Source organism: Salvia splendens, chromosome 6 (genome assembly GCF_004379255.2).
Source record: "Salvia splendens isolate huo1 chromosome 6, SspV2, whole genome shotgun sequence".
NCBI classification, from domain to species: domain Eukaryota; kingdom Viridiplantae; phylum Streptophyta; class Magnoliopsida; order Lamiales; family Lamiaceae; genus Salvia; species Salvia splendens.
In genome coordinates this window covers 3451071-3475388 of record NC_056037.1, presented here as the reverse complement: position 1 = coordinate 3475388, position 24318 = coordinate 3451071, and the positions used below count along the sequence as shown (strand labels likewise).

General features: G+C 36.5%; 6 protein-coding genes across 9 annotated transcripts; 4 read left to right on the top strand and 2 right to left on the bottom strand.

Moving 5' to 3' along the window:
- Positions 1–522: 522 nt before the first annotated feature.
- Positions 523–2891, top strand: LOC121809288 (actin-related protein 2/3 complex subunit 2B-like). Of its 3 annotated transcripts, none has more exons than XM_042209835.1 (9): positions 523–678; positions 759–825; positions 899–1118; positions 1192–1436; positions 1502–1634; positions 1708–1799; positions 1877–1933; positions 1997–2241; positions 2763–2891. In XM_042209835.1, the coding sequence occupies exons 1-9, from the start codon at positions 620–622 to the stop codon at positions 2815–2817; spliced, it is 1173 nt and encodes a 390-aa protein (XP_042065769.1). In that variant the 5' UTR covers positions 523–619; the 3' UTR covers positions 2818–2891. The 3 variants fall into 3 exon arrangements, with proteins under 3 accessions (XP_042065769.1, XP_042065770.1, XP_042065771.1); XM_042209837.1 differs by having other exon boundaries at positions 604–678; positions 906–1118; XM_042209836.1 differs by lacking the exon at positions 2763–2891 and having other exon boundaries at positions 1997–2404.
- A 4-nt stretch (positions 2892–2895) lies between these two features.
- LOC121809291 (protein PROTON GRADIENT REGULATION 5, chloroplastic-like) lies at positions 2896–3636 on the top strand. The gene is made up of 2 exons (XM_042209839.1): positions 2896–3330; positions 3405–3636. The coding sequence occupies exons 1-2, from the start codon at positions 2902–2904 to the stop codon at positions 3507–3509; spliced, it is 534 nt and encodes a 177-aa protein (XP_042065773.1). The 5' UTR covers positions 2896–2901; the 3' UTR covers positions 3510–3636.
- Positions 3637–3715: 79 nt separating this feature from the next.
- On the bottom strand, positions 3716–6279 carry LOC121809289 (eukaryotic translation initiation factor-like). The gene is made up of 5 exons (XM_042209838.1): positions 6019–6279; positions 5115–5283; positions 4574–4699; positions 4036–4101; positions 3716–3953 (listed from the first exon to the last, which is right to left on the bottom strand). Exons 1-5 carry the CDS (start codon positions 6198–6200, stop codon positions 3903–3905), a joined length of 594 nt encoding a protein of 197 aa, XP_042065772.1. The 5' UTR covers positions 6201–6279; the 3' UTR covers positions 3716–3902.
- A 4439-nt stretch (positions 6280–10718) lies between these two features.
- Positions 10719–12560, top strand: LOC121806207 (peroxygenase-like). The gene is made up of 6 exons (XM_042206166.1): positions 10719–10982; positions 11221–11370; positions 11541–11626; positions 11892–11986; positions 12061–12186; positions 12271–12560. The coding sequence occupies exons 1-6, from the start codon at positions 10859–10861 to the stop codon at positions 12422–12424; spliced, it is 735 nt and encodes a 244-aa protein (XP_042062100.1). The 5' UTR covers positions 10719–10858; the 3' UTR covers positions 12425–12560.
- Positions 12561–13228: 668 nt separating this feature from the next.
- On the bottom strand, positions 13229–15346 carry LOC121806208 (60S ribosomal protein L23). Its single transcript, XM_042206167.1, has 4 exons — positions 15290–15346; positions 14913–15197; positions 13582–13623; positions 13229–13468 (listed from the first exon to the last, which is right to left on the bottom strand). Exons 1-4 carry the CDS (start codon positions 15300–15302, stop codon positions 13386–13388), a joined length of 423 nt encoding a protein of 140 aa, XP_042062101.1. The 5' UTR covers positions 15303–15346; the 3' UTR covers positions 13229–13385.
- Positions 15347–21831: 6485 nt separating this feature from the next.
- LOC121806206 (transcription factor MYB8-like) lies at positions 21832–23109 on the top strand. 2 transcript variants are annotated; one of them, XR_006051650.1, is made up of 3 exons: positions 21832–22028; positions 22116–22299; positions 22550–22688. XR_006051650.1 is itself a non-coding variant. In XM_042206164.1 (3 exons), the coding sequence occupies exons 1-3, from the start codon at positions 21842–21844 to the stop codon at positions 22992–22994; spliced, it is 762 nt and encodes a 253-aa protein (XP_042062098.1). In that variant the 5' UTR covers positions 21832–21841; the 3' UTR covers positions 22995–23109. The 2 variants fall into 2 exon arrangements, 1 of the variants encoding a protein (XP_042062098.1); XM_042206164.1 differs by having other exon boundaries at positions 22116–22245; positions 22550–23109.
- The last annotated feature ends 1209 nt before the right edge of the window (positions 23110–24318 follow it).

Genomic DNA, 24318 nt, shown 5'->3' with positions numbered 1-24318 from the left:
TGTTCTTTCTTGTTAGGTAATTTCGTTATAAATGAAGAGCCTTCCAATTTCATTCACACGTAGACTTGCTTACGCAAAGATAAGTAGATAACAACTCATCAATCAGCATGTAGATTTTGATTCCTATACTTCACTCTACTTGTGCAAATTTTTAGGTGCAGGTCTATTCGAACCATGCGACAATCAATGTACTGTTTCAAGACTAGGGTTCATTTCCGTTCTTCACCATCTAGCGACAACCACCAAACTATTTTGGCCTTTCGACATCTAAAATAATCTTGTTTACTGTGTCCAATCCTATGTATTCCGTTTTTTAATATATTGGCACATTAGTGTTATCCAATAATAATTATCCAATGTATATAGATTTAAACTTAAAAGTCAGATTTCCTCCCATGATTTTGATTTTCAATCACCAAACAAACTGTTTTATGTCATTATCTTTCACCTCACTCCAAATTCCAAGTGTGTGATTTCCATTACATTGCTTCACATGTTTCTAACCATAATTGCACATCACACTACTTGCATTCTACTCAACAAACATTTTTCACTTCTTACCAACAATTAGTTGTAATCTTCCCTCCCCAAACAACACACACTCAAACAACAACAAGAAATGGCATGCTTTGAAAGGGTATCACCAGCATTGAGAGAAATCCTCACCAGGATACACAGGTATCACAAAATCTTCGTGTTTTTATCGTGTATACCATCTATAAACTAACACGCGGAACACCATCCGATCTTGACCACAGAGCAGAAAGACCTATCGAGGTAGATCACCACGTGCACGAATTCGGCTCCGTGCACTACCATGTCAAGGTATTAGTGATTCATACATCTCAAAAGGTGCTGACCAAACATAACCAAATTTGGCCTAACTGTTTCCCATCAGCATTCAGTGACAGATTCAGTTTACACCTATTTATCAGTGTCAACACCTCTTCTATCATCTCAAGGCCTCCCAATCTCATCACAGCTTCTTCCTCAGCACACTCTTGAGATGGTTAATGGAATCTTCCCCAGAGTTATGGAGGCCCTCGTCCCTCCCAACGAGGGCTATCAGCTGACTCTGAAGCTCGACATTTCAAGAATCCCACATGACAATAATAAAGGTTAGTCTTGATATGCAGATTCTTGGACAGAATGGTACAAGATTAGATTCTTATTGTACACATTATTCCACAGCCTCCACAAAGATGATTTCAGACATAGCCTCAGTTCAATCAGTGCTAGTGAGCAATCAGTTGAAGGAAATTTTAAAGAGTGTTGATTCTCAAGAAATTGGCCATGGGATTTACAAACCAATCAAACTCATATATCATCCAAGGGAGCCATTCTTTGTCATCAAACAGCCAGCAAAGATGAGTGCAATATTTCCAATGCGATTCAAGGAGAAGGAAGACGTGATCATTGCCACGACCTTCTTTCAGGTATTTGTTCGACATAGGAAGAAACGAGCAGTGAGTTTCACGCCTACCTAATTAACATAGTGCAGGAACTCATGGATGTGGGAAGCACAGAAGCATTCCGAAAGGCCCCTCACTGCATATGGTCGCCTATTCCGCCAGCAGAGCTGAGAGGCGAGCCGATTGAAGACCTCAGCACGAACGGAGGATTCCTCTCTTTTGGTTATATTTAAATTTAACTAACCTTTAATAGACAAGTTCATTTTCAGACATGACTCAACAAGTGCATTTTCAGACATAACGCCGCAACATGTGCAAGGGAAGAAGCTGGAGAAGACAGTGTGGAACCTTCTAAATGTGTATGCATTTGTGAAGTGGCATGTGAAGGTAAGGAATGTTGAGAATCTGCCAAAAATAGTAAAGAGATTGATAAAACTTTTGAAGCTAAAGCAAGCATGAAACAGAGCAGCAGAGGCTTCGTGCAAAGAAGAATGAGAATGCGGCTTGATAAGTTAGTCCAGGTTAGCTGAAAATCAATTATTGTAACTGCATTTATTGGAGTGTTGATTGTGTTTGAGTTGCAGCCGCTGCGTGAAGTGGAGAATGAGGAAGATGATGAACAACGAGAGACGAGGAAGAAGAAGAATAAGAAGAAGAAGGTTGATGGAGGATGTACGAATGTGAGGAAATGGATAAGGGTGTCGAAGAAGAAGATTCTAGAAAGGAATGAGGAGTTGGGTAAGCGGATTCGTTCGAGAATCAAGATTCGTTGCTTCAGCCGTTTGCGTAGGAAATGGCTCAGAATGCCCAAATTCTCTCCTGTTACGAGGTATATGAAGCTCGAATGACGCCATCACTATTTCTTCATCTATGGAGTTCAAATACAAGAATATTTACTTCCGGATCTCATTAATTTTTATTTTGCAATAGCTCTGGATTAATCTCCTATCATATGGAATATAATTTAAATGAAGGAATTATCTGTCGTTCAATGATCTTGAACCGAATCACTATTGTGATTAACAATATCTGATCTATTAAATCAACTCATCGTCAAAACTGAATAGTACTAGTATGTTCAAAATTTTGATTCCTAACTCAATTACTCCAAAATGATTCTTTAATGGAGTATATTATTATCCGTTTCCTTGTTTTTTCATCTAATTCAACTTTAAAAAAATTTTGCACATCATGATTATGAAATATCATTTGGAAAAATCGAATCTTGCAACTGGAGGTTGAATGTTTTAGGAATTCTTGAAAATATACACTTATTTCTACCAAAAAAAAAGAAATAAATATTTTATAGCTTAAGGATATAGAGATTTAACCCTAAAATATAATTTGCAGTTTTTTTACGGCCAAAATATTGCCACCTCAAACTCAAATCATACGTGTCAAATAATCGATACTGAATGGAAACAGCCAGTAAAATTGAAGACAAAGATCTCCAGTTGGCTGGGAACCATACAGAAAAATAGAAATTCCAATGAATATAAAAAAAAAACGAAAAAGAAAATCCAAGCCCACCAGATTTCTGTGGCTCTCAAATCGCCTCCTCACCTCGAAGTCATTCAAAAAAGCAAAAACCCTCCAACACAAATTTCAGAAAATCCTCATCAATTTGCTTCTCCTCCAGCACTATCGGCTGGAAGTGTTAGCTCATCTTTCATCAATGGCTTCCTCCTCAGTTTCTGCTTCTGCTTTTCTTGGGAGCTGGGGCTCAGGTGAAGACCACGCCATGCTGCAGGCCAAGGTGGCAGCCCCGCCGCCTCTCAGGGTGGCGGTACGGCCGCAGCCAATGATGGGGAGTGGAAAGGGCGGCATCTTCGCTCCGGCCGTCGTTGTCACAAGAAACATCATCGGAAAGAAGAGGTTCAACCAGCTCCGAGGCAAGGCCATTGCCCTTCACTCACAGGTAACAAAATCTCAAGATTTTATTTTTTACCCGAAAGCCCTAAACCCTAAACTAAACCATAAGCAAATGATCAGGTGATAACAGAGTTCTGCAAATCGATAGGAGCGGATAGCAAGCAACGGCAGGGGCTGATTCGGCTGGCCAAGAAGAACGGAGAGTGGCTAGGTTTTCTTGCATGATGAGATGATGTTTCTTGCCATTTATGTATTCAATTTGATATACAGATGGTGTTACTGTGTATTGTAATTCATAAACATCCAAGATACAACTCTCTTAATGTCAGATGAATACCTCTGTTTCATGTTAGATTGGATAATAGATGAATGAGCTGTTATATTTTGCAAATATTCAAAACTTGGTAGAAGTAAATGGTGTTGCGACAATCTTCAGATCAAAAAAGACATTTAGAATGAGAATAAAGATCTTCACAGGTGATTCAATAAGGTTCAAAATATAACTAGATGGACTGAAACAGAACACAAATTCACTGGGAAGAGAAGAGTGTGCCGCTCTCAATAAAGTTTGGGAACTCAGTCAGAAGCATGCTCTGACAAAATCGCTAGCCCGCTGCTTCACACCTGATACCGGCTTCTTGGTGCTCTACTTTCTCTTCTCGAATCATCCTGTAGTAACCCACAAAAGATTTAAACGTTAAGAAAATGAGGCATCAAAGTGAAGAATACATAGATAGGTGATAGAACATACATGAAAGCTGTAGGAGATTTTGTCAGTGATGTCAATCACCTCCTTCCACTTCCTTCCAATGCCCATCTGCATGGGAAAGATGAAAAGAATGATCAGTAAATGTCAAATAGCTTGCGGTTGTATAACTGTATGTGCTCAATATATTGATACTCCTATGGTTCTTCTATAATACTACAGTTTTAAATCATAATTAATGGCCAGAGAAGTTCAACTGTCCTTACATCCAACCACATGGACATAAAGGATACTGAAATGACTTAGCCAAATTGATTCTACAGAGACGTAATTTCTATCTTCAAGCAATGGTGGACATGCTGACATTTGCTATTTCAGAATATTTTGTAAAGCCTACAGATATCATAGTAACCTCATAATCTGTCTCTACAGAATACTGCTCACATGATGCAACAAACAGTCAATATGAACAGATGGGATATTTCTCATCCTATCATAACGAACTCTGTTCTCTTTATTATCTAAAGATTCTAAACTAACATGAATAAAAGCATTGACATGATTAGCTATCTAAGGGAAATACCTGAGCTGCTTCATTGGCTGCAGTCTTGGTCCACAATGAGAGTTTATCTTGTTTTTGGCGCACACTGGCAACCACTCCACATATCTCATCAGTGTCGTCAAACTGCTCTCCAATAAGAGCCATTAACTAACAAACAAAACCACAGACGACAATGTCAAATTGGAAATCCCATCCACTCATTGATCATAACATCAGTTTTTATAGCTTATTCATGTCTAGTCAGGATACAAGAAATACACCCAAGCTTCAGTTTGCAAGGCCATAATACACCAGGCCCTCCAAGAAAGCTTCGGAACCATTAGTGTTTTCTCAATAGACACTCTAGGAAAATAGTTATGGTTTGGACATTGTGAGGGTTGGGTGTGAGAGCGACACAAGTTGTAGTACTTTTAACATAGTAATTTCACTGTCCTTACATGCTTAGCCAAACAAATTTGTCCTTCTGATTTTCTTGTTAATCAATCTCTCAGTTTGTATCATTTAGTTAGGTCTATCTGTAACACATAAGAGTAACCAGAAGTGAAGGGCAAGGATTTCTTACAGTTTCAAGCCACATGTTGTCCAGATCAGACTTTTTGTTGCTAGTCACTGTCCACTTGCCGCCATTAGCACACTCAGGGTCTTCCCATTTGGGTTCCACTCCAGCTTTGAACAAGTGAAATTCAGCATTTACAGAGAAGTTGCTGGGTTTAAATATCTGGTTATATAAACTGCAAACAAATCACCATATTATTTTGCAAGTCATAATAAAATGTATAGTCTTTTTGCAAATGACAAGAGAATACCTCTTGCATCCCACCGCCACACAAAAAAATGAAACAATAACAACAACAAACAGCAAACTTTACAGTTATCCATCCATTACCTATTCCACACTTCCATTCAGTGGCTTAAATCTAGTTATTGGTATGGATATTTCCACAAGTTTCAGCTATTTTGTAATTATATCCAGCACAAATATGTAGGCCTATTGAAGACAGAGTTGCAGAAGATGGAAATTGGAAAGAGTGCAAAAAACAGCAGTAAGGTAAACCAAGCTATAAAATCCAATTATAATTGATAAGTATTTGTTAAATCATTACACCCTAATTAAATTACCCTGCTTAGCCACAATATCAGGTAAGGTAAACCAGAATTTCAGGTACTTAATCATAAGAACCATGACAAGGAGGTCCCAGTCGAGATTAAACCCTAAACCCAAAAAGCCAACACTCGCAACTCTAAATTTCAAGAATCGCAGTCACAACCAAACCCACAGCAATAGCAATCAACTTCCAACGCAAAAATAGAAATTAGCATATGTACAAAATCAAAATACAGAAGCAACCTCAATAATCTAGGTCAAAATACCGAATAACAAAATCAAAGCAACCACCCTCTCTATCAAATCGAAAAATATTACCAAACCAACAACTAAACAATTGGAGCTCTGAATCGATACGTACCACCAGAATTCTTCGACGGTGTCGAAGGTATAACCCTTGCGAAGAGAGGAGCCCCAGGCAGCGCCCTGCTTGGGCTTGGACTGGTTGTCGAACCAAAAGGTCCACTGCCTCTCGAGCTTGTGCGGCTGCTTCTCCGCCTCGACCGTGATTTCTGGTATAGCAGCCGCCACCTCAGATGCCATTCGACCAAAATCAAATTACCGAAGAAAAAGGGTAGGGAAAGTAAAGGGTTGTGCAATATTTTTCTCTGGGTTTTCAAGGGTAGAGTCGTAGAGAGCCCCCAATTAACCGTGGTTAGAGCACCCGCATCGCTGTCTCGATGCGGGCTCTATTTCGTCTCGGAGGGACGAGATCCCATCGAGACAGCGATGCTGGCTCCCGTCTCGTCCCCAGCCCGTCCTTTGTCTCGCCGCGGAGAGGAATCTCGGGTGCCAGCTCGCCACGCGCGTTGGCCACGTGGCGAGCTCTGGTTCGTCCGTGACGCCCACTCGTCAGCCAGCGAGTAGGCGTCGTTTATATCCGTTTTAAATGTTTTTTTTAAATTCAAGAAAAATTCAAAAATTTAAAAAAAATCCCAAAAAATCTACTAGTCGTTTATAGCTGTTTTTTTTTCAAATTTTTAATTTTTTTTATATTTTTTAAGCCCCTAATCACTTCTATAAATATCTAATGGAGCACATTTGGACAAATTTTGGCAACCGGTAGATTCACATAATCGTCACTAGACAACTCTTTCTTCTGCTTTTTTAAGTTTTGAGATTTTGAATTTAGAGAGAGTGAGTGGAAAAATTTTAATTTTTTTAGGATTTTAATTATGTGTTTTTTTTTTGTTCTTTTAGAATTTTAAGTTGTAATTTTATTTTATTTAATAAAGTGTGTTTTTATTAATTGAATTTGTTGGAAATAAAAATAAAAAATGAAATTGAATGAATAATTAAGGGATGTGATGGTTAAGAGATGGAGGTAGGCATGCACAAACCGACCTGGCCCGGCGGTTAACCGCCGGTTCGGGCCCGCCGATTCATGAACCGGAACCGGGCCCGGAACCGGCGGGTTGAACCGGCAGAAGGGTTGAAGGGTCGGAAGGGCCGGTTCAGGTTCCGCAATATATTGAACCTGAACCGGCAGTTCAAAACCGGCTGTTCGGCGGTTCGAACCGCCGGTACAAAGGGTTAAATAGTGTTTCGTAGGTTAGGGGTTCGTAGGGTTCGCGTAGGGGTTTAGTATAGCCGTTGGAACCGGCGGTTCGCGGGGTAAACCGCCGGTTTGAGGGGTAAACCGCCAGTTTGTCGGGGTAAACCGCCGGTTCGGGAGCCGGTTTCTGACGGTTCCGGCAACTTTTCAGAGGCTAGGCCGTAGGGTCAGTGTGTAGGCCTGCAAAACCGGTCAGAAACCGCCGGTTTTCGGTCAGAAACCGGCGGTTTTCTAACGGAAACCTTGGACAACCCGCCGGTTTAGGGTTGAACCGCCATATGTTTTTGTATATGCAAAAACAATTACATAATTGTATTTGTATATACTCTAGTCGATGAAGTATATTTCTCTATACGGCTAAATGAGGGAAACTTTTGACAATTCTACTATATTTGTTGATTGTTAGACGAAACTCAACATTTAAAGTTGAATTGCTAAAGGTGTCCTTAATTTAGTTATGTAGAAAGATCTTCTTCGCCGGTTAAGAGTATATATATATAATACACTTATACGTTTAAGAACTTCAACATCGTTTCTTGTCATTTGTAATTAGTTCTTCACTAGTAGTCTCATTTGTATTTAAATTTTGTTTAAGACTTCAAGACTGTCATATGTTTTCAATTTGTAATTGTTGTAACTTGTAACGTGTAATTTGTAAACATGCAATTTCAATAAAATTGCAACTTTATCCGTATTTTTTTCAATTTTATTTACTCACATTTCATAAAAAAACAAACTTGAAAAGTGTAATGTAAGTTGATTAAAATTGAAAAGTTGAAAATTGCAAAAAAAAAAAAAAAATCGTCAAACCGTCGAACCGGCCCGGAACCGGCGGTTCAAGCCGAAAACCGGCGGTTTTGAACCGCCCCGTAACCCGCCGGTTTTTTGAACCGGAACCGGAACCGCCGGGAGCTAGGCGGGCCAGTTCAGGTTCATACATTCCCCGACCCTTGAACCGCCGGTTCATGACCCTGAACCGGCGGTTTTCGACCCTTGTGCATGCCTAGATGGAGGGATGTAAGTACTATCTGTTGTTAAGGGCACCCGCAACGCTGTGCCATTGCGGTTCCTATGCCGTTCCGGCGGAACGGTTCCGCGGCGGCACGCGTTGCGGGGTGCGTTCCGTCGTCGTTCTGTGCCGTCGCCATTCCTATGCCGTGCCGCGTTCCGTTCCGGAGGAACGCGGAACGGAACGTTCCGCCACGCGCCGAGGCGACGTGGCGGCCTCCCATTCGACGCGTGAAGCCCACTTGCTGCCCCGCGAGTGGGCTTCGTCCGGTGACGCAATAATTCATTTTTTTAATTCGAATTTAATAAAAAAAAAAAATTTTGCAACGGTAATGAGACTTTTTTTTATATCCGTTTTTTTTAATTTTTATTTTATTTATTTACTCTATAAATACTCCTATTTCATACTCATTTCAATCACAAACACACATCTATTCCTCTCTATTTCCACCCCAATTTTCATCTCAAATCAACTATATTTTCCTTCTCCCAAATTTAATCAAACTAATGGATCCTTATGAACAAATGCGTCAAATATTGGAACAATCACTTGAAGAAGATCGACGACGGGAGGCGGAAGAAGCCGCGCCGCCCCAACGACGCTCCCGTACGTACATCCATCGTAACCGGGAGGAAGCCGCCGCAAGGTTAGTACGCGACTACTTCTGCGATAACCCGGTTTGGGGAGATACGTACTTCCGTCGCCTTTTCCGCATGGGGAAACTGCTATTTCTCCACATCGCGAATACTTTGGCAGCCTGGGAAGAGTTCTTCCAGGAAGGGTTCGACGCGGTCGGCCGTCCCAGCCACCCAGCCACACGACGCTGCAGAAATGTACTGCAGCAATCCGCCAGCTTGCGACGGGACAAACGGCCGACATGTTCGACGAATACCTCCACATCGGAGACAGCACTGGGCGAATGTGCTTGCTCAAATTCTGCAAAGGCGTTCGGACAGCCTTCAGCGACGAATTTCTCCGGAGGCCATGCACGGCCGATTGTCAGTTCCTGCTCGACCTTCACGAAACAGTGCACGGATTCCCCGGGATGCTCGGCAGTGTCGATTGCATGCACTGGCAATGGAAGAATTGCCTGGTGGCGTGGAAGGGGTCCTACACGAGCGGCCACAAAGGCACCCACCCAACCGTTATACTCGAGGCCGTTGCCGACTACCGACTTTGGATCTGGCACGCGTACTTCGGGGTCCCCGGGTCGAACAACGACGTAAACGTGCTCCACCAGTCCGACCTCTTGACCGAATTTTTGGATGGTAAAGCGCCGGCCATCAACTTCGTCGCCAACAACCGGCTTTATAAAATGGGGTACTATCTCGCCGATGGCATCTACCCGAAGTGGCCTACCTTCGTGAAGACGTGCAGTGGGTCTGCGAACCCAAAGCAGGCTCTTTTTGCGCAGAAGCAGGAGGCTGCTCGCAAGGATGTGGAGAGGGCGTTCGGGGTTCTCCAAGCGCGCTTCAACATCATCAAAGCCCCTGCTCGTACGTGGTTCATGGAAAACATGGTCGACATCATGTATACGTGCATAATCTTGCACAACATGATTGTCCAAGACGAAGGACCCGAGGCGGGAAATTGGTTCGACGACGAATCCCCCGGAAGCTCAACCGCAAGTAGTCCGCCTCGAAGTGGAGCGCATCCGTCTATACAAGAACGGTTATCTATTCGTGCAAGGACACGCGACTCTAGTGCCCACACCCAACTCCAACATGATCTAATTGAGCACATTTGAGCAAATTTTGGCGGATGAAATTATTAAAATTGTGTACTTTTATTTTTTTAGGATTTTTATTGTGTGCTTTTTATTTTTTTAGGATTTTAATTGTGTGCTTTTTATTTTTTTAAGTTTAAGTTGTAATTTTTTTTAATGTTGTGTGTTTTTTAATAAAGTGTGTTTGTTTTTTAATAAAGTGTGTTTATTTAAATTGAATTGGGTTGGAAATAAAAAAAATGAAATTGAATGAATAGTAATTTAAGGAACGGTTAAGGAACGGAGGGTTGCAGGTTCCGTTCCTTAGTTAAGGAATGGAGTAAAAAAGTACAGTGGGGCCCTCAAATAGTGGTTTAAGGAACGGTATAGGAACGGTATAGGAACATCGTTGTGGATGGCCTAAGAGATGAGGTGAAAAGTATAGTGGGGTCTATGAATGGTGAGGTGATGAAACAGTTAACAGATGGGATGCGGATTGCCTATATTCGAGTCAGGTGCAAATCGGAGTTTGGGTTTATAAACCTAGGCTTAACAAAAGCATGTACTTATAAATAAAATATCAAATCTAGTGTATATCTACATTAATTGATTCAATTCAAGTCTATCGATGTTATATGGCTTAATTAATTTCTACATTAATTAATTAATGAGAAAATTTATATTTATCCCACAAATTAACGGCTACTCAATATCCAATTTAGAACTGAAATTCTCCAAGAATTGTTTATTTGCTTCAAAATCGGCGTGTTACGCATGCATTCCGCCACGCCATATAGGCTATTATGGTGCCACCTGGCCACCGTTTCATCGCTTCCGCAGCAATTTATATTGCTGAAAGAAGCTTCATTGAATGAATAAGTTCGTTTTTGGATATTGCCTACATATTTGTACAAGTTGTTTGAAGGAGAGTGATGGCAGGCTTTGAAGCTAATCCAGTGGAAAGAAATCCGGAACTGTCGCCGGTGGCGCCGCTTGCGCCGGTGACCATCGATCGGCCCGTGCGTACCGACCTCGAAACTTCAATCCCTAAGCCCTGTGAGTTCAGTTATATGTTATATGTGTATGTTAATTATTGAATTTTCGATTTTGTATGTGCTGAATGAGCTATGTGATTTTCCCCCAAATATGCTTGTGGTTTTCTGTTTTTGGTTTTGATGAAGAGTTGGTTAATAATTGAGTAACTTAATTTAGACCTGCAACTCTTCTAATTTTGTTATGAAAAACATACTAGTATTTGTGAAATTGCTAATAGACATTGTAAATGGAGTTTCAGATATGGTAAGAGGATTAGTGGCTCCAGATATGGATCACCCTGATGGAACTCCGGGGCATAATCATCGTGGTATGAGTGTCCTGCAGCAGCATTGTGCTTTCTTTGATCTAGACGATAACGGTATCATATATCCATGGGAAACCTTTGCAGGTAATTTTCTTCCCTTATGATGAGGTTACTGTAGCTCAAACTTAGTGATAGGATCAACTTGTTGGTTTGCTTTGGATATGTTGCTACTATTTTAACGACTATATCCACACCACTACTCTCTTTTCAACACATGTGTTATGGTTCCTAACCACTCCATTCAATGTATGCAGGACTCCGGAAACTCGGGTTCAATATTGTTGTATCACTTTTCCTGGCCCTTTTCATCAATTTGGGCTTGAGTTATCCTACACTCCCAGTAAGTAATTGTGTTAGGTTGCTATGCAAACCATATGAGTGGCTGTAGAAATGGTAGATATTGAGTTATACTTCATTTATAGTGTTTTTAGTCCCAATGAAAACTTATCAGCCCTTGATTTGTTGCTGGATGCATTTGAAACCTTTGAGCTTTTATTTCAAAGATGTTAGAGCTCTTATTGTAGTCTCAAAGAGTAGTATATTAATTATGACAATCACTGCATACGTAACTGATGAGAATAATATAGCTTCACGTATTCATACAGGGATGGTTTCCTTCTCTTCTATTCCCTATATACATATCTAATATACACAAGGCCAAGCATGGAAGTGCCTCTGAAACTTATGATAGGGAAGGAAGGTATGCAACTAATCATGTCTTGATGTGTTTGTAATTCTTGCCGGACGAAAAATAACTGGTCATGCACGATCCAGATACTCCCCGGTGAATTTTGAGAACATGTTTAGCAAATATGGTAGAACATCCCCAGATAAGCTTACACTTAGAGAGTTGTGGGACATGACCGAAGGCAACAGAGAAGTATTCGACTTTTTTGGATGGTATGGGGTGATGATTATAAGCTTTGCATACCCACATTTTACTTTTGATTCTTCTTTCTACTTATGTTATGATATGCTATGCAGGATTGCAAATAAGGTGGAGTGGGGAGCTCTCTACTTTCTAGCTAGTGATCAAGATGGCTTGCTGTCGAAAGAGGCCATTAGGCGCTGCTACGATGGCAGTTTGTTCGAGTACTGCGCCAAGATGCAAATGCAGCCCCAAACCAAGATCAACTAGTGGCTCACAAATCCTTGTCGTGCTTATGTCGGAGACTAGTTATGTTATGTATGGAGCTTTTAGAGTGAACTAAGAACTACTAATGACAATGTAAGATGACATGAAAGTTCGAATGGAATAATTATAGATTCATATATACGTCCGAGATTTTGGTTCTGAGTGTTCTAATTTGTTTTCAAAAAAAAAAATCTAAGCTGCTATATAAGGATTTCAAAACGAACTGAAAGAAGAATTTACAAGGGTAAAAGACTAAAACCTAAATAGAGAAGAATTTACTCTTTAGCTGCTCAAAGAAAATGGAATCTACTCTTTATTTGCGAAACTCAAATCCTAATCCAAAATCTCCGAATTCACAATACAACAACAAAATTTAGAGAATCTTTCCTCTGTAAAATAAAGCTAAAATATTAAAAATTAAAATTAAGAAAACCAATGATCTAGTAATACGATGCCCCCTCTTAACATTATAATTTTGTATTTAGTCGAAATTCATAGCTGTTCATAAAAAAGGTTTACGTTTCTTATATAAGTTATATCATGTACTCATCCATCCCAACTAAATTGAATCTACTAAATCAAATCATTTTTTAATAAAAAACTTAACATCCAAATCACTCTTACTTTATTTCATCACCTACTTTACTCTAATTATTTTTCCTATTTTATTACCTTAATTAAAAACAAAAATATTTAAGATGGGAAAAGGAGATGTGTACTATTAACAGTAAGTGCTGTAAGTTTAACTCTTTTCTTCTTTCTTTTATCTTTCCTATTTTATTACCTTACAAATTAAAAACAAAAATATTTAAGATGGGCAAAGGAGAATTACACTATTAACAGTAAGTGCTGTAAGTTTAAACCATGGAAAGGCCACGAATCAAAATCTAATACAAAATGCATTAAGAAAATATCTCATATTCAAAACAAATCCTCAATTAAAAAACATCAGTTGGTGGGTTGCTTAAACAATAGCGTTTGCAGCACTAGCAATCCTTGGCCACAAATCGGCACATTCCTTTCCAATTGGACCAGTAATAGCAGACCCTGCACCCCATGAAGCAAGGTATCAATACCAAATAACTCTTCAAAACCACTTCTTTATAACAGAGACACCAATATGTATTGAAATTTGAACTTATATCAAGTGCAAGATTTACCTTTCATTTCTCCCTTTGGGTTTACAATAACACCAGCATTATCTGCAAACATAATAACATGAAGATGAGCATCACATAACAATTCCATACAAATCATTCCTCAAAAATCCCCAACACTAGATGTAAAAAACACCATATCAAGAAACCTTATTACTTGCACCAAGATACCATATTAAGATTAACCAAAACTAAGTAGCAATAAGTAATGCAAAATGTAGGTTCCTAATGGAGCAGGTGTTAGCTTAGAGCATAATCACACCTGTAACGAAGGAAACACTTAGTTTTCCAGACACGTAACGGTATCAGCACCATTTAACAAAGATGGATACATGACTAAGGTCTGGTGAAGACATACAGAATGAACAAATGGTGATATTAAAAAAGACTGTAAAGCCTAATCAAACACATGAACTCGAAAATTATTTTGACCTTAACATCAAGCAATGATTAAAAAACGAATTCCAAATACCAGTCAAAATTTACAGATAATACCACAAAATGGCAGTTGAGGAAAGAAATCCAAATTAAATTTTATTCAGATCACAAATCAAATTAATCTCAAATTCAAACTAAGTAGCAATAAGTACTGTAAAATGTAGGTTCCTAATGGAGCAGGTGGAAGCTTTGAGCATAATCACACCTGTAACGAAGGATTCGTTTAATTTTCCAGGCACGTAACGGTATGAGCGCCATTTAACAAAGATGGATACATGACTAAGGTCTGGTGAAGACACACAGAATGAACAAATGGCGATATTCAAAAAGAGACTATAAAGCATAATCAACGCATGAACTCGAAAATTGCTTTTACCTTAACATCAAGCAGTGATTAAAATACCAATTTCAAATACCATTCAAAATTTACAGATAACACCACAAAATGGCAGTTGAAAAAAGAAATCCAGATTAAATTTTATTCAGATCACAAGTCAAATCAATTTCAAAATCCAAACTAAGTAGCAATAATTACTGTAAAATGTAGGTTCCTAATGGAGCAGGTGGAAGCTTTGAGCATAATCACACCTGTAACGAAGGATTCATTTCATTTTCCAGACACGTAACGGTATCAGCACCATTTAACAAAGATGGATACATGACTGGTCTGGATTCAAAAAGAGATTGAAGATCCTACTGGTTCATGAATTGGCAAGTAGAACAATGATAATCTAACGCATGAGGTCAAAAGCAAATAGTAATTCAATTAAAACAAATTAAAAAACCAGCGCTATCAAATCAAAATTCAGGTATAATATCACAAAAGGGTGGTTAAAGCAATAAACCCTAATTTAAAAGTTACACTCACTAACAGCAAAATTGGAGGAAAGTCTCACCTTCAAAATACATGAACACGCCGTCCTTTCGCCTCCAAGGCTTCCTCTGCCTCACGATGACGGCAGGCATGACCTTTTTCCTCAAATCAGGCTTCCCTTTCTTCACAGTGGCCATCACCATATCTCCCACGCAAGCCGACGGCAACCTGTTCAGCCTTCCCTTGATACCTTTGACGGAAATTATGTAGAGATTCTTGGCTCCGGTGTTGTCAGCGCAGTTGACCGTCGCCGCCACCGGCAGACCCAGCGACATCCGGAACTTGTTTCCGGCCGATCCTCCACGTCCTGAAACAACGATTTCAAGCAAAGTTAAGCAAGTTTCTATGGAAATTTTGTAATTGGACTAGGAGAATGAAGAAAAACAGATCTGAACTCACCCCGCTTCGACATTTTCAGCTATGGTCTGTGAAAATGGGTTTGTGTGTAATTTAAAGGGAGGATTTTAGGGTTTAGTAGTGATTTTGGGCCTGAGATATTGGGCCTAATATTTAGGATTTTGGGCCAAGGGCACATTCGTCCACGAAAAATATAGCACATTTGTCATTTTTTGTTGTTCACGAAAAATAGAACACATTTAAAAAAACAAAGTTTTCAACAACTTTTCTCTTACTTTTAACCTTACATTCCACTAACATTACTTCTCTCTTACTTTACTAAATTAAAACTCGTGACATTATTCCACTAACACTACTTTTCTCTTACTTTACTGAATTTAAACTCGTGACATTCACAATGTGTCATATTTTTCGTGGACGGAGGGAGTAAATTGTTTCATAGTAATAGTATTCCTACTATTTTTTAACAAACGAAAATAATTACCAAGTACTAGTACTTTAATTTTCCAATGTCATAAATCTACAAACCCACATTATTTGTCTAGTTTTCAGGTTTATACTTAAAGAAAATACTAAATACATACTTACAACACTTTTGAAAACCTAAATAAAGTGTCGCAGAGAATATGTTTCGTGTTCAAGATTTTTTGGCTTTAAAACATGGAATTTCTTATTTTGTTTTGCAGTCAAAATCTTGTCCTGCTTAGTTGTTATAATGGAGGATTATAGTTAAATCCATAAATTTTTTTAGTTTTGTTGTCGTTTGGAGCTTTTTTTACCATCCTTTGGTTGTTTTATGATTCTTGTTTAATTGTTCTTTATCCTCTCTCCCAAGTCTACGTTTGTTCACTTTTCCAAGTATTTGCAAGTGTTTCATTCCAACTGATGAAGTAGGAAATATTGGTGGTGTTTTCTTTCCCTGATCTTTTGTTTGATACAGTTAATATATGTGCCCATGTCATTTTTGTGTCTGTGCTTGTTATTACTCTATTTTCGACATACAATTTTTGATTCGAGTACTTTATTTGAGACTTAAAAAATATATGTGACTTTAAATATACAATTTCGGTGTAAAGTTATGGGTCTAGTATAGTTCGTACAACTGCCATTTAGACTAAATAATGATGTTAGAATGTGAGTCTAATGAGTTAACGGAGTATGATGTCAACTTATTAAAGAAAATGTGTCTTCTATTTGTGTGCGTACCAAAAATAATAAAACTTACCAAGTTTTTGCGGACAAATGAGCGTTTTTTGGTGTTAAACAACATTATATCATATGATGACGTTCATTTTCCAAACATCAACATATGTAGCGGGACATTTTATTAAATCGGCAAATCTTCGTTGAGAGTTTTTGGGTAGAAAACGAAAGTTTGGTAGATTTATATGTGATAGTCATAGTATGATAAAAGAAAATATCTAGCCGCAATTATCCTTTTTATATTGTGTCCGTTCTTACTAGTTGACTTGTGTAAGACTCGTCAAAATTAATTAAATGATTCATCCAGGGCTGGAATTTAGCCGAATAGTAGTATGAAAATAAGAATTTGATTTTGTACATATAGGAAATCTATTTTCCAATTTGTTTTGCAATTCTCCTGTGCCCAGTTGAATCCATTGGAGATATTATCATTGTGATAGCATATATTGTGACAAAAACACTAGAAAAAGACATCTCTCTGGCCTCACACGTATATAAATATTAATGTGTACAACGACGATATTGAGACATGTGACGTTAGTATTTTTTTTGTGTAGCCTTTCAACATAATGCAAAACCATACTTGATCTCAAATAGTGTAGTAAAAGATCAAGGAATATATTGATCGTATATTTATGCGGGGGCACTAAATAAGCAATATTGATAATTAATTCACATTCAAGCAAAAATGTCTATATGTATGTAAATAGGTTCTTAATTAAACATCCATATTTGTTCAAAATAATTATCATATTTTGAATTAAAAAAATGGTGTAGTTGGACTTTGAATTAAAGGTCATTCTTAGGGCAAGAAAAAATTATCCCTTTAAATTCTCCAATTTTTTCCCATCTTTTTTATATACTATAAAAAATCAATATTCATCCTTTTCACTTCAGTGACGGATAAACATAATGAATCTAACGATACTAATAAAACTTCTTTTCATTCACATAACATCTTAGGATTTTTGGTATTTTGTGTGGATGGTATCCAATGCAACTATCATTAATAAAATATACTCCAGTGCATAATATAATGCATATATGTGAATTCATAACTTAAAACGTTAGTATCATAAAAAAAAAGAGTTTAATTAGTATTTTACCAAATAATGCATATTTTCGCAAATGGTATGTGGAACGTGTTTCGTGTGGGGCTAAATATTTTAGTCACATGCTTGACTTGAAAATTTGATGGCTTATTAAAATGTGTGAATACACAAACAAATTAAGAGTTTAATTAGTATTTTACCAAATAATGCATCACATGGAAGTTAAGAATTACTGTATATATGTTGGAAAATCAAGAGAAGCATAATTTGACATTCTGACTTTGGATTTTGATGTAATTTTCTGTTTTCTTATAATTAAGCTAGTTTTCTTATATTTTGAGTAGCTAATTAGTACATGGATTTAAAAATAACTATCCAAAATAGGCGTGGTACTTAAATTTGTCTTTTTCATCATATAATTTTGACAATTAACTTTTACTTCTAATAATTGGATTAATTACTGCAATTTGAAATCATATAAATTGTGCTTTCAAAGATTAATAACCACATGAGGCCACAGCTATACTTCCCCAGAGTTATTTATATATGAACCACTTATCATCATTCTAAATCTCAACGCATGAATTTGTTAATTGAAGAATAAATAAAGAAAAGAGTACAGAAGCTATTTTATTTGATCGCTTAAAAAAAGGATGTATTCAGATTCATAAGTTAAATAGTGTTCAAAATCAAAATAATTGTAGTTCATTGAATCTTGTGATCTAACGGTCAGATTAATGTCATGTGACATCTAATAATGTAGATTATTAGTCTAATAATGTACTATTTTAGTAAAATAATGTAGCATTTTAATATAATAATGTAACTTATCACAACCATCGAATCTAAGAATCTAAGAGCATCCACATCCATGCCCTTGCTTGGATGTGGACCCGGACCCACTTTTATTCAATTTTTACTCTATGCTCTTTCGCAAGAGCACAACACCCACATTCATGCTCTTCCGCAAGAGCATGCTCAAGGGTTCCACCATTCTATTATTCAATTTCAATACTTCAATTATTAAAAATATTTTCACAATATTAAAATGCATTAAAATACCCGAAATACTATTACAAATTACTAAAAAATTAAAAATTACATAACTAAATCCTAAAAATTAAAAATTACATAATTAAATTCATAATAAAAAAAATTGAACTATGAATGAGAGATAATTTGATGTAAAGAATGAATGATGAATGTGTGTATTTATAGATGATTTTGGGATAAAAGTATTTTATAAAAAAATTAAAAAAATTGAAAAAAACAACTATATTTTTGGGAATCCAAAAATATTTTTTTTACTTTTTTCCAGATTATTTTCGATTTTTTATGATTTTAAAAAAAATAACGGAATAAAAATGAGCCCAATCAGAATGCGCCATGTATGCGTGCTCTTCGGCACGGCGAGACCCCTGTTCGCCGTTGTGCTCTTGCCGATGGCACGGCCCTGTTCTTAGCTAAGAGCACCGATATAAATGCTCTAATGGCTGAGATTTGTTTTGATTTTTTTACAGAATTTCACTTATTGAACATAGTGTGCCCCTGCTTATAAATTATGAAGAGGCAGAACACTTTTTCAAACTAGAAAGAATAAAATTGTAATTGGGCAAATCAAATAGAAAATTGAGTCTTCACCCCTAGTTTATCGTACTCTTCTGATGCAACTCTCAGATGCAGATATTGTTCAATAGTCAATTAAGTAATACTAACAGCCATAGAAACATACAGTTTTTGTTCAATAGTCAATTAATTAATAACAGCCATAAAAACATATTGTTGAGTCATATTGATGACTTGTGTTTCCCACTCTTTATTGTGTGCCACATTTTTTAGCATTGTTAACTGTTAACAATTGACTTCGATATAGAGTAATTAGCGAATACTTTGTTTGAAAAAAACAATAACTTTGATTTATTAAAATATTCAAATTCATCATTTTTAAACACCAAAGGTTACTTTTATTAATAAAAATATAATATCATTTTAATTCATAACAAATATTCAATTTTCATTCATTTTAATAATCACTTTCATTCATAACAATCACTCACACGCAACAATTGATTATCCACACCGATCCCCTTTCGGCTTGGAGATAGTCGCCAATTTTAATAAAACATGAAATTAATATTATTTGATTAGTAGAGAAAAAGGACTCATAATGAACATAAAAATAGTGAATGAAAATGATAGATCATAGTTATTTTTTAATATAAGAATTTTGGAGAGTAAATTATATGAAGAGGTGTTAAAAAAGGGGGAAAATTGCATTGGATTCTTGAAGTCAATTATTGCAAACGCTTGATAAATGGGTGAATAATAGTTCTACTACTTAATTAGTTTTGTTTTAATAAATTAAATGCACAAATAAAAGAATGGTGAACAAAAGTCCAACAAAACTACTACACAAATAATACAATCCAACAACCAAGCTCACCAAAAAAAAGGCACACAACCCCATCAAAAGCACACATCACAAGCAACAAAACACAAAGCAAGCAAACACAAAGGACAAACAACAAAACACAAAGCAAGAAAAACAAAGAATAAGAACACTAGACAATAAACCGAAGGCAAGAAAAGATAACCTCGTCAAAGGTCGTTGACGGCACCCTTGGTCTTATGTCTGTTATAATTTGTCCATCTTCTAATCTTGATCAACTCCACAAACATTTGTCCTGGTACGAAAAGAAAATCTGGACACCTCTCTTTAATCCATGAATCTATCTCCACAATAAAAGTCTCTTTTCAATCTCCCAATTTCGTGTAATCTTCTCAAAAATAACTTTGTTACTAATCCACCATATGGACGTTATCACATGGGAACAGGAACTTCCAAAGCTTTTTTTTTTTTATCAAACTTGCTTGACAAAAGGAGTGTCCATCCAGCTGAGGAAGCAAAGTGGGTCTTGTAGTAATATCTAGTACTAATAAGTACTAAGAGGTTTGTTATATTGCTAACTAATTTTTAAATTATTAAGTACAAATAAATAATAGATATTGAATTAATAAATCAAGGTGCAAGATCATTCAACCACAAATATCAATGTACAAAAAATATCAATTAAGGGTATTGACGTCAATTGCAAAAGTTAGTTATAACTAACTTTTTAAAAATATCTCAAAATTTTAAATAATTATAAATATTTCAATTTAAATTATTTTTTTACACAATATATATCAAATTGAAGATAATTTTATAAGGATTTTAACGAGATCTTAATTGCATATATTCCGATGTCAAAATTTGAAAAAAAATCTTGAATTTTCATATTTTTCGAGTATCAGGTGAATGTCAACATAACTATCATAATATGTCAACATAATGCATATACAATGTTAATGTTAAATTATGTTAACATATTCAAGGAATCGTATTGATATATTTAGTACACTACATTGACAATTTGATTCAAAACTCTAATTTTGATAGTTTTCTTATCCTTATAAATTTAAATAATAATAAACCAAAATTAGATGTGGCAATTTATAAATTATTAAATTTATAATAATCTTATAGTTTTAAATTAATTGTAATTAGCAAATAAAGATAAAGTTAGCAATTTATCATACCCCTAAACATAGATTTCTAATAATCTTATAGTTTTAAATTAATTGTATTTAGTAAATAAAGATAAAGTTAGCAATTTATTATACCCTAAATAGTAGTAATATCTAAATGTAGCACATAATCTACACACAACGCAGTAGCATGATAAGTGATAACCGAGTAATATCTAAATTTAGCACATTATCTATGCACTACGATAAATTATTGTAAACACCATATTTCAAACTAAGGGGGCTTGATTTTAGTAAATAGTATTTAATTAGTTTAAGGTGTCATGATACAACTTATGATATTTTCAATGAATTTACTGTAGTGTATCACGAAAAGGCTAAAAATATAAATTTTCAAACAAACATTCTCCCAATTAATAAATGAACACATGCATCCGAATTTGTATTTAAAACAAATAATTAAACTACATATACTACCGACTTAAACAGAAAAATAAGACATACTACATAGATTCCCCCTTCATAATTATTTTCGGCGAATTATATACGTGTTGACAATTTCAATGAATTTGAAAAGAGAAGCTTCTTTGTTATTTTTCATGTAGTTTTTAGGCGCATGAACCACAATGCAACATAATATAGTGTACGGCAAATCTATAATTTTCTTGTCTTTTGCTCCTTATAAGTTCACACACTTTTGTCACTATTCATAAATATCTCTGTGTGTTTCTCTAGGTGTCTCTATATCACTGTCGTATTTGAGTCTTTATATACGTGTGTGAATATGTGATCATTAGAAGAGTGAGATTTTATGTATATACTATATAATTGCATCTTGAATAAGAGATACTCCAATAAAGGGAAGAAAATGAGGAAATCGAGCGTTGACAAAAATGGAGTGAAGAAAGGAGCTTGGAGTGAAGAAGAAGACAACAAGCTAAAATCTTATGTTCTCAGATATGGCCACTGGAACTGGAGATTGCTGCCTAAGTTTGCAGGTAATAAATCATAGAACCCATTAATTACTACTCCTACTAGTGCTGTGTTGTGTGAGATTCATTTCTGATCATATAGATTTATTGCAGGTCTAGCTAGATGTGGCAAGAGTTGCAGACTGCGATGGGTCAACTACCTTAAACCAGGTCTTAAACGAGGTCGTTTCACCCAGGAAGAAGAAATCCTTATCGCTAAACTACACCGTCAGCTCGGCAACAAGTATGCATTTCGGTTGGTGTGTGGCAGTGTTTAAAAATCGGATCCGACTGCCCGGTTCGACCGTGAATCATCGTTACTTTGTGTTTCTAATTAGACCATCTACTAAAATTAAAGGGACGCAAATGAAAAACATCCAGAAGAGCAAGGATGCAGTGAATTATTGTTTGTGTCTTAAGATGATTTTGTTATAATGGTCGCGAACAGCCGGCTAATTGAATCGATTCTAGGGTTTCACCCTCTTTGGTTTTACGAATGTAATGTTCCTTTATTACATGATGTTTTATTTAATGATTTTGTAATGCAGGTGGTCGGCGATGGCGGCAAAGATTCCGGGAAGAACAGACAATGAGATAAAAAATTACTGCCACACACATTTCAAGAAACACAGCAAAAAGGCTCCATCTCCATCTCAATTAACTCCCTGCAAGAATCTAGAATCTTCGGAGGATCTTCAGACATCTGGTAAGCTGATTCTGGAATCTTCGGAGAGGTTGAATTCTCCGAATCCAATGGCTGTGACGTGTGACTCGGAAGACTGTGCTTCATCTTCACAATCTGGTGGTGCAGAAGAAGTTGAGGAGGAGGTTGTTATAGGAGAAAACTGCGATAGCCGTACCGGAATGGATTTCAATGATGGATTTCTGGAGAGTTTTTGGAATCAGCCATTTGTGGTCGACACTTCTTACAGTTATAATCACACCTACTCGCCATTGATGGAGCAAGAAGCTGCAATTTACCGTTTCACATAATTGTCTACTGATGCAGGTTACTACTATATTGTTATTCTATGTACTCACTAATAAGCTACCAATCATGTAAACATAATATTTCAAGATTATTGTGAAAATATTAATTGTTTTATTAGTAGTGAGTAGTATTTAATAAGAAACTCCAGAATCAAACTTCAACACTGTTGCCATTAATTATACTCCTACTACGTACTATGTTTGATCAGCAAACTCAAGTAGTGCTAATTTCATGAATAGATGGAAAATAGGATACATACTAATTTTACCTCTAATTGTGAAATGAATAAGCAAAGTAGTGCATTATGTTTCTCACAAATCCATCCATAACCTTAAATTGATGTTAAGAATGATGTTTTGATACGTTGTTTTCTTGAAAGATATTCAAGGTTTCAAGTTTAAATGCAAAGAAGAAAAATGGAGACTAATTGGGGTAATTGAGCCAAAATACACAAAAATTCTCACGATTTTTGTTTTGCACATGAGCTATAAACTTCACTGATAAATGCATGAACTTTTGATTTTTCTCATTTTTCAGACGACAATTTTCTGACGAGATTTAAGCTAAAGAACCAATGTTGCTATATGAGTGATATAATTTTGAACCTATCATGTGCATTTTTTATGTTATTATAAATTGTAAAATCAATAGTATAAGAGAATTTAACCGAAAGTGCATAAATAAGTAGTGAAAATATCTTTTAATAATGATTGTGAACATCATAAAATGTTAAAATACATCCCAATCAGATTTGTACAAAAGTGGCACCACAGGCCACAGGTCACATGCTTTATGTGTTGTGGTGTGTGACAAAATCTTGAAGAAGCTAGGTAAGTGAAAGTATGCATATTAATATGGAGTAGTATAATTGTTTTCTAACTGGAAACTGCAATCACCAAAAACCTACAAATTTCAGAGACATAAAATACTGTAAAAATCATATCAATGGCAGAAAGAAAGAGAAGTGCAGAATGTGAATATGGAGAAGAAGCTGCAGAAGGAACTCATTACACCATTCATCACAAACAACCTCGTACTGACTATGAGAATGGTTTTGAATATGTGGCTGAGCACAGGGTGAAAGCTGAATTAGCCCCTCTGCTCAGAGCTATCTTGACATAACTAGTGGCAACGATGTCAAATCATCCGATCTTCTGTCCACCTTCCTTGAGTGAATGTGCCATGTCTACCAAAGGCCAGAGTAGGCCGAGTGCCTTGATCTCTCGCGTGTAGAGCTTCAAGGCATGATCTCCGAGCTCCACCATTTCAAGGGGCATAAACTGAATGTGGGATGAATTCTTGAGAGAGTGGAGTATGGACCTATTG

Coding starts and splice junctions, on each gene's coding strand:
- LOC121806207 (XM_042206166.1), top strand. CDS start 10,859: ATGGCAGGCTTTGAAGCTAATCCAGTGGAAAGAAATCCGGAACTGTCG. Junction 11,371..11,540: donor TCCATGGGAAACCTTTGCAG/GTAATTTTCTTC, acceptor CAATGTATGCAG/GACTCCGGAAACTCGGGTTC. Junction 12,187..12,270: donor GTATTCGACTTTTTTGGATG/GTATGGGGTGAT, acceptor TATGCTATGCAG/GATTGCAAATAAGGTGGAGT.
- LOC121806206 (XM_042206164.1), top strand. CDS start 21,842: ATGTATATACTATATAATTGCATCTTGAATAAGAGATACTCCAATAAA. Junction 22,029..22,115: donor ATTGCTGCCTAAGTTTGCAG/GTAATAAATCAT, acceptor GATTTATTGCAG/GTCTAGCTAGATGTGGCAAG. Junction 22,246..22,549: donor CACCGTCAGCTCGGCAACAA/GTATGCATTTCG, acceptor TTTGTAATGCAG/GTGGTCGGCGATGGCGGCAA.
- LOC121809288 (XM_042209835.1), top strand. CDS start 620: ATGGCATGCTTTGAAAGGGTATCACCAGCATTGAGAGAAATCCTCACC. Junction 679..758: donor ATCCTCACCAGGATACACAG/GTATCACAAAAT, acceptor TCTTGACCACAG/AGCAGAAAGACCTATCGAGG. Junction 1,119..1,191: donor CCCACATGACAATAATAAAG/GTTAGTCTTGAT, acceptor ATTATTCCACAG/CCTCCACAAAGATGATTTCA.
- LOC121809289 (XM_042209838.1), bottom strand. CDS start 6,200: ATGGCATCTGAGGTGGCGGCTGCTATACCAGAAATCACGGTCGAGGCG. Junction 4,700..5,114: donor ACAACATGTGGCTTGAAACT/GTAAGAAATCCT, acceptor TTTGTTTGTTAG/TTAATGGCTCTTATTGGAGA. Junction 4,102..4,573: donor CAGCCAATGAAGCAGCTCAG/GTATTTCCCTTA, acceptor TTTCCCATGCAG/ATGGGCATTGGAAGGAAGTG.
- LOC121809291 (XM_042209839.1), top strand. CDS start 2,902: ATGAATATAAAAAAAAAACGAAAAAGAAAATCCAAGCCCACCAGATTT. Junction 3,331..3,404: donor CCATTGCCCTTCACTCACAG/GTAACAAAATCT, acceptor GCAAATGATCAG/GTGATAACAGAGTTCTGCAA.
- LOC121806208 (XM_042206167.1), bottom strand. Junction 13,624..14,912: donor CGTGTTCATGTATTTTGAAG/GTGAGACTTTCC, acceptor TTATGTTTGCAG/ATAATGCTGGTGTTATTGTA. Junction 13,469..13,581: donor CCCAAAGGGAGAAATGAAAG/GTAAATCTTGCA, acceptor CATGGGGTGCAG/GGTCTGCTATTACTGGTCCA.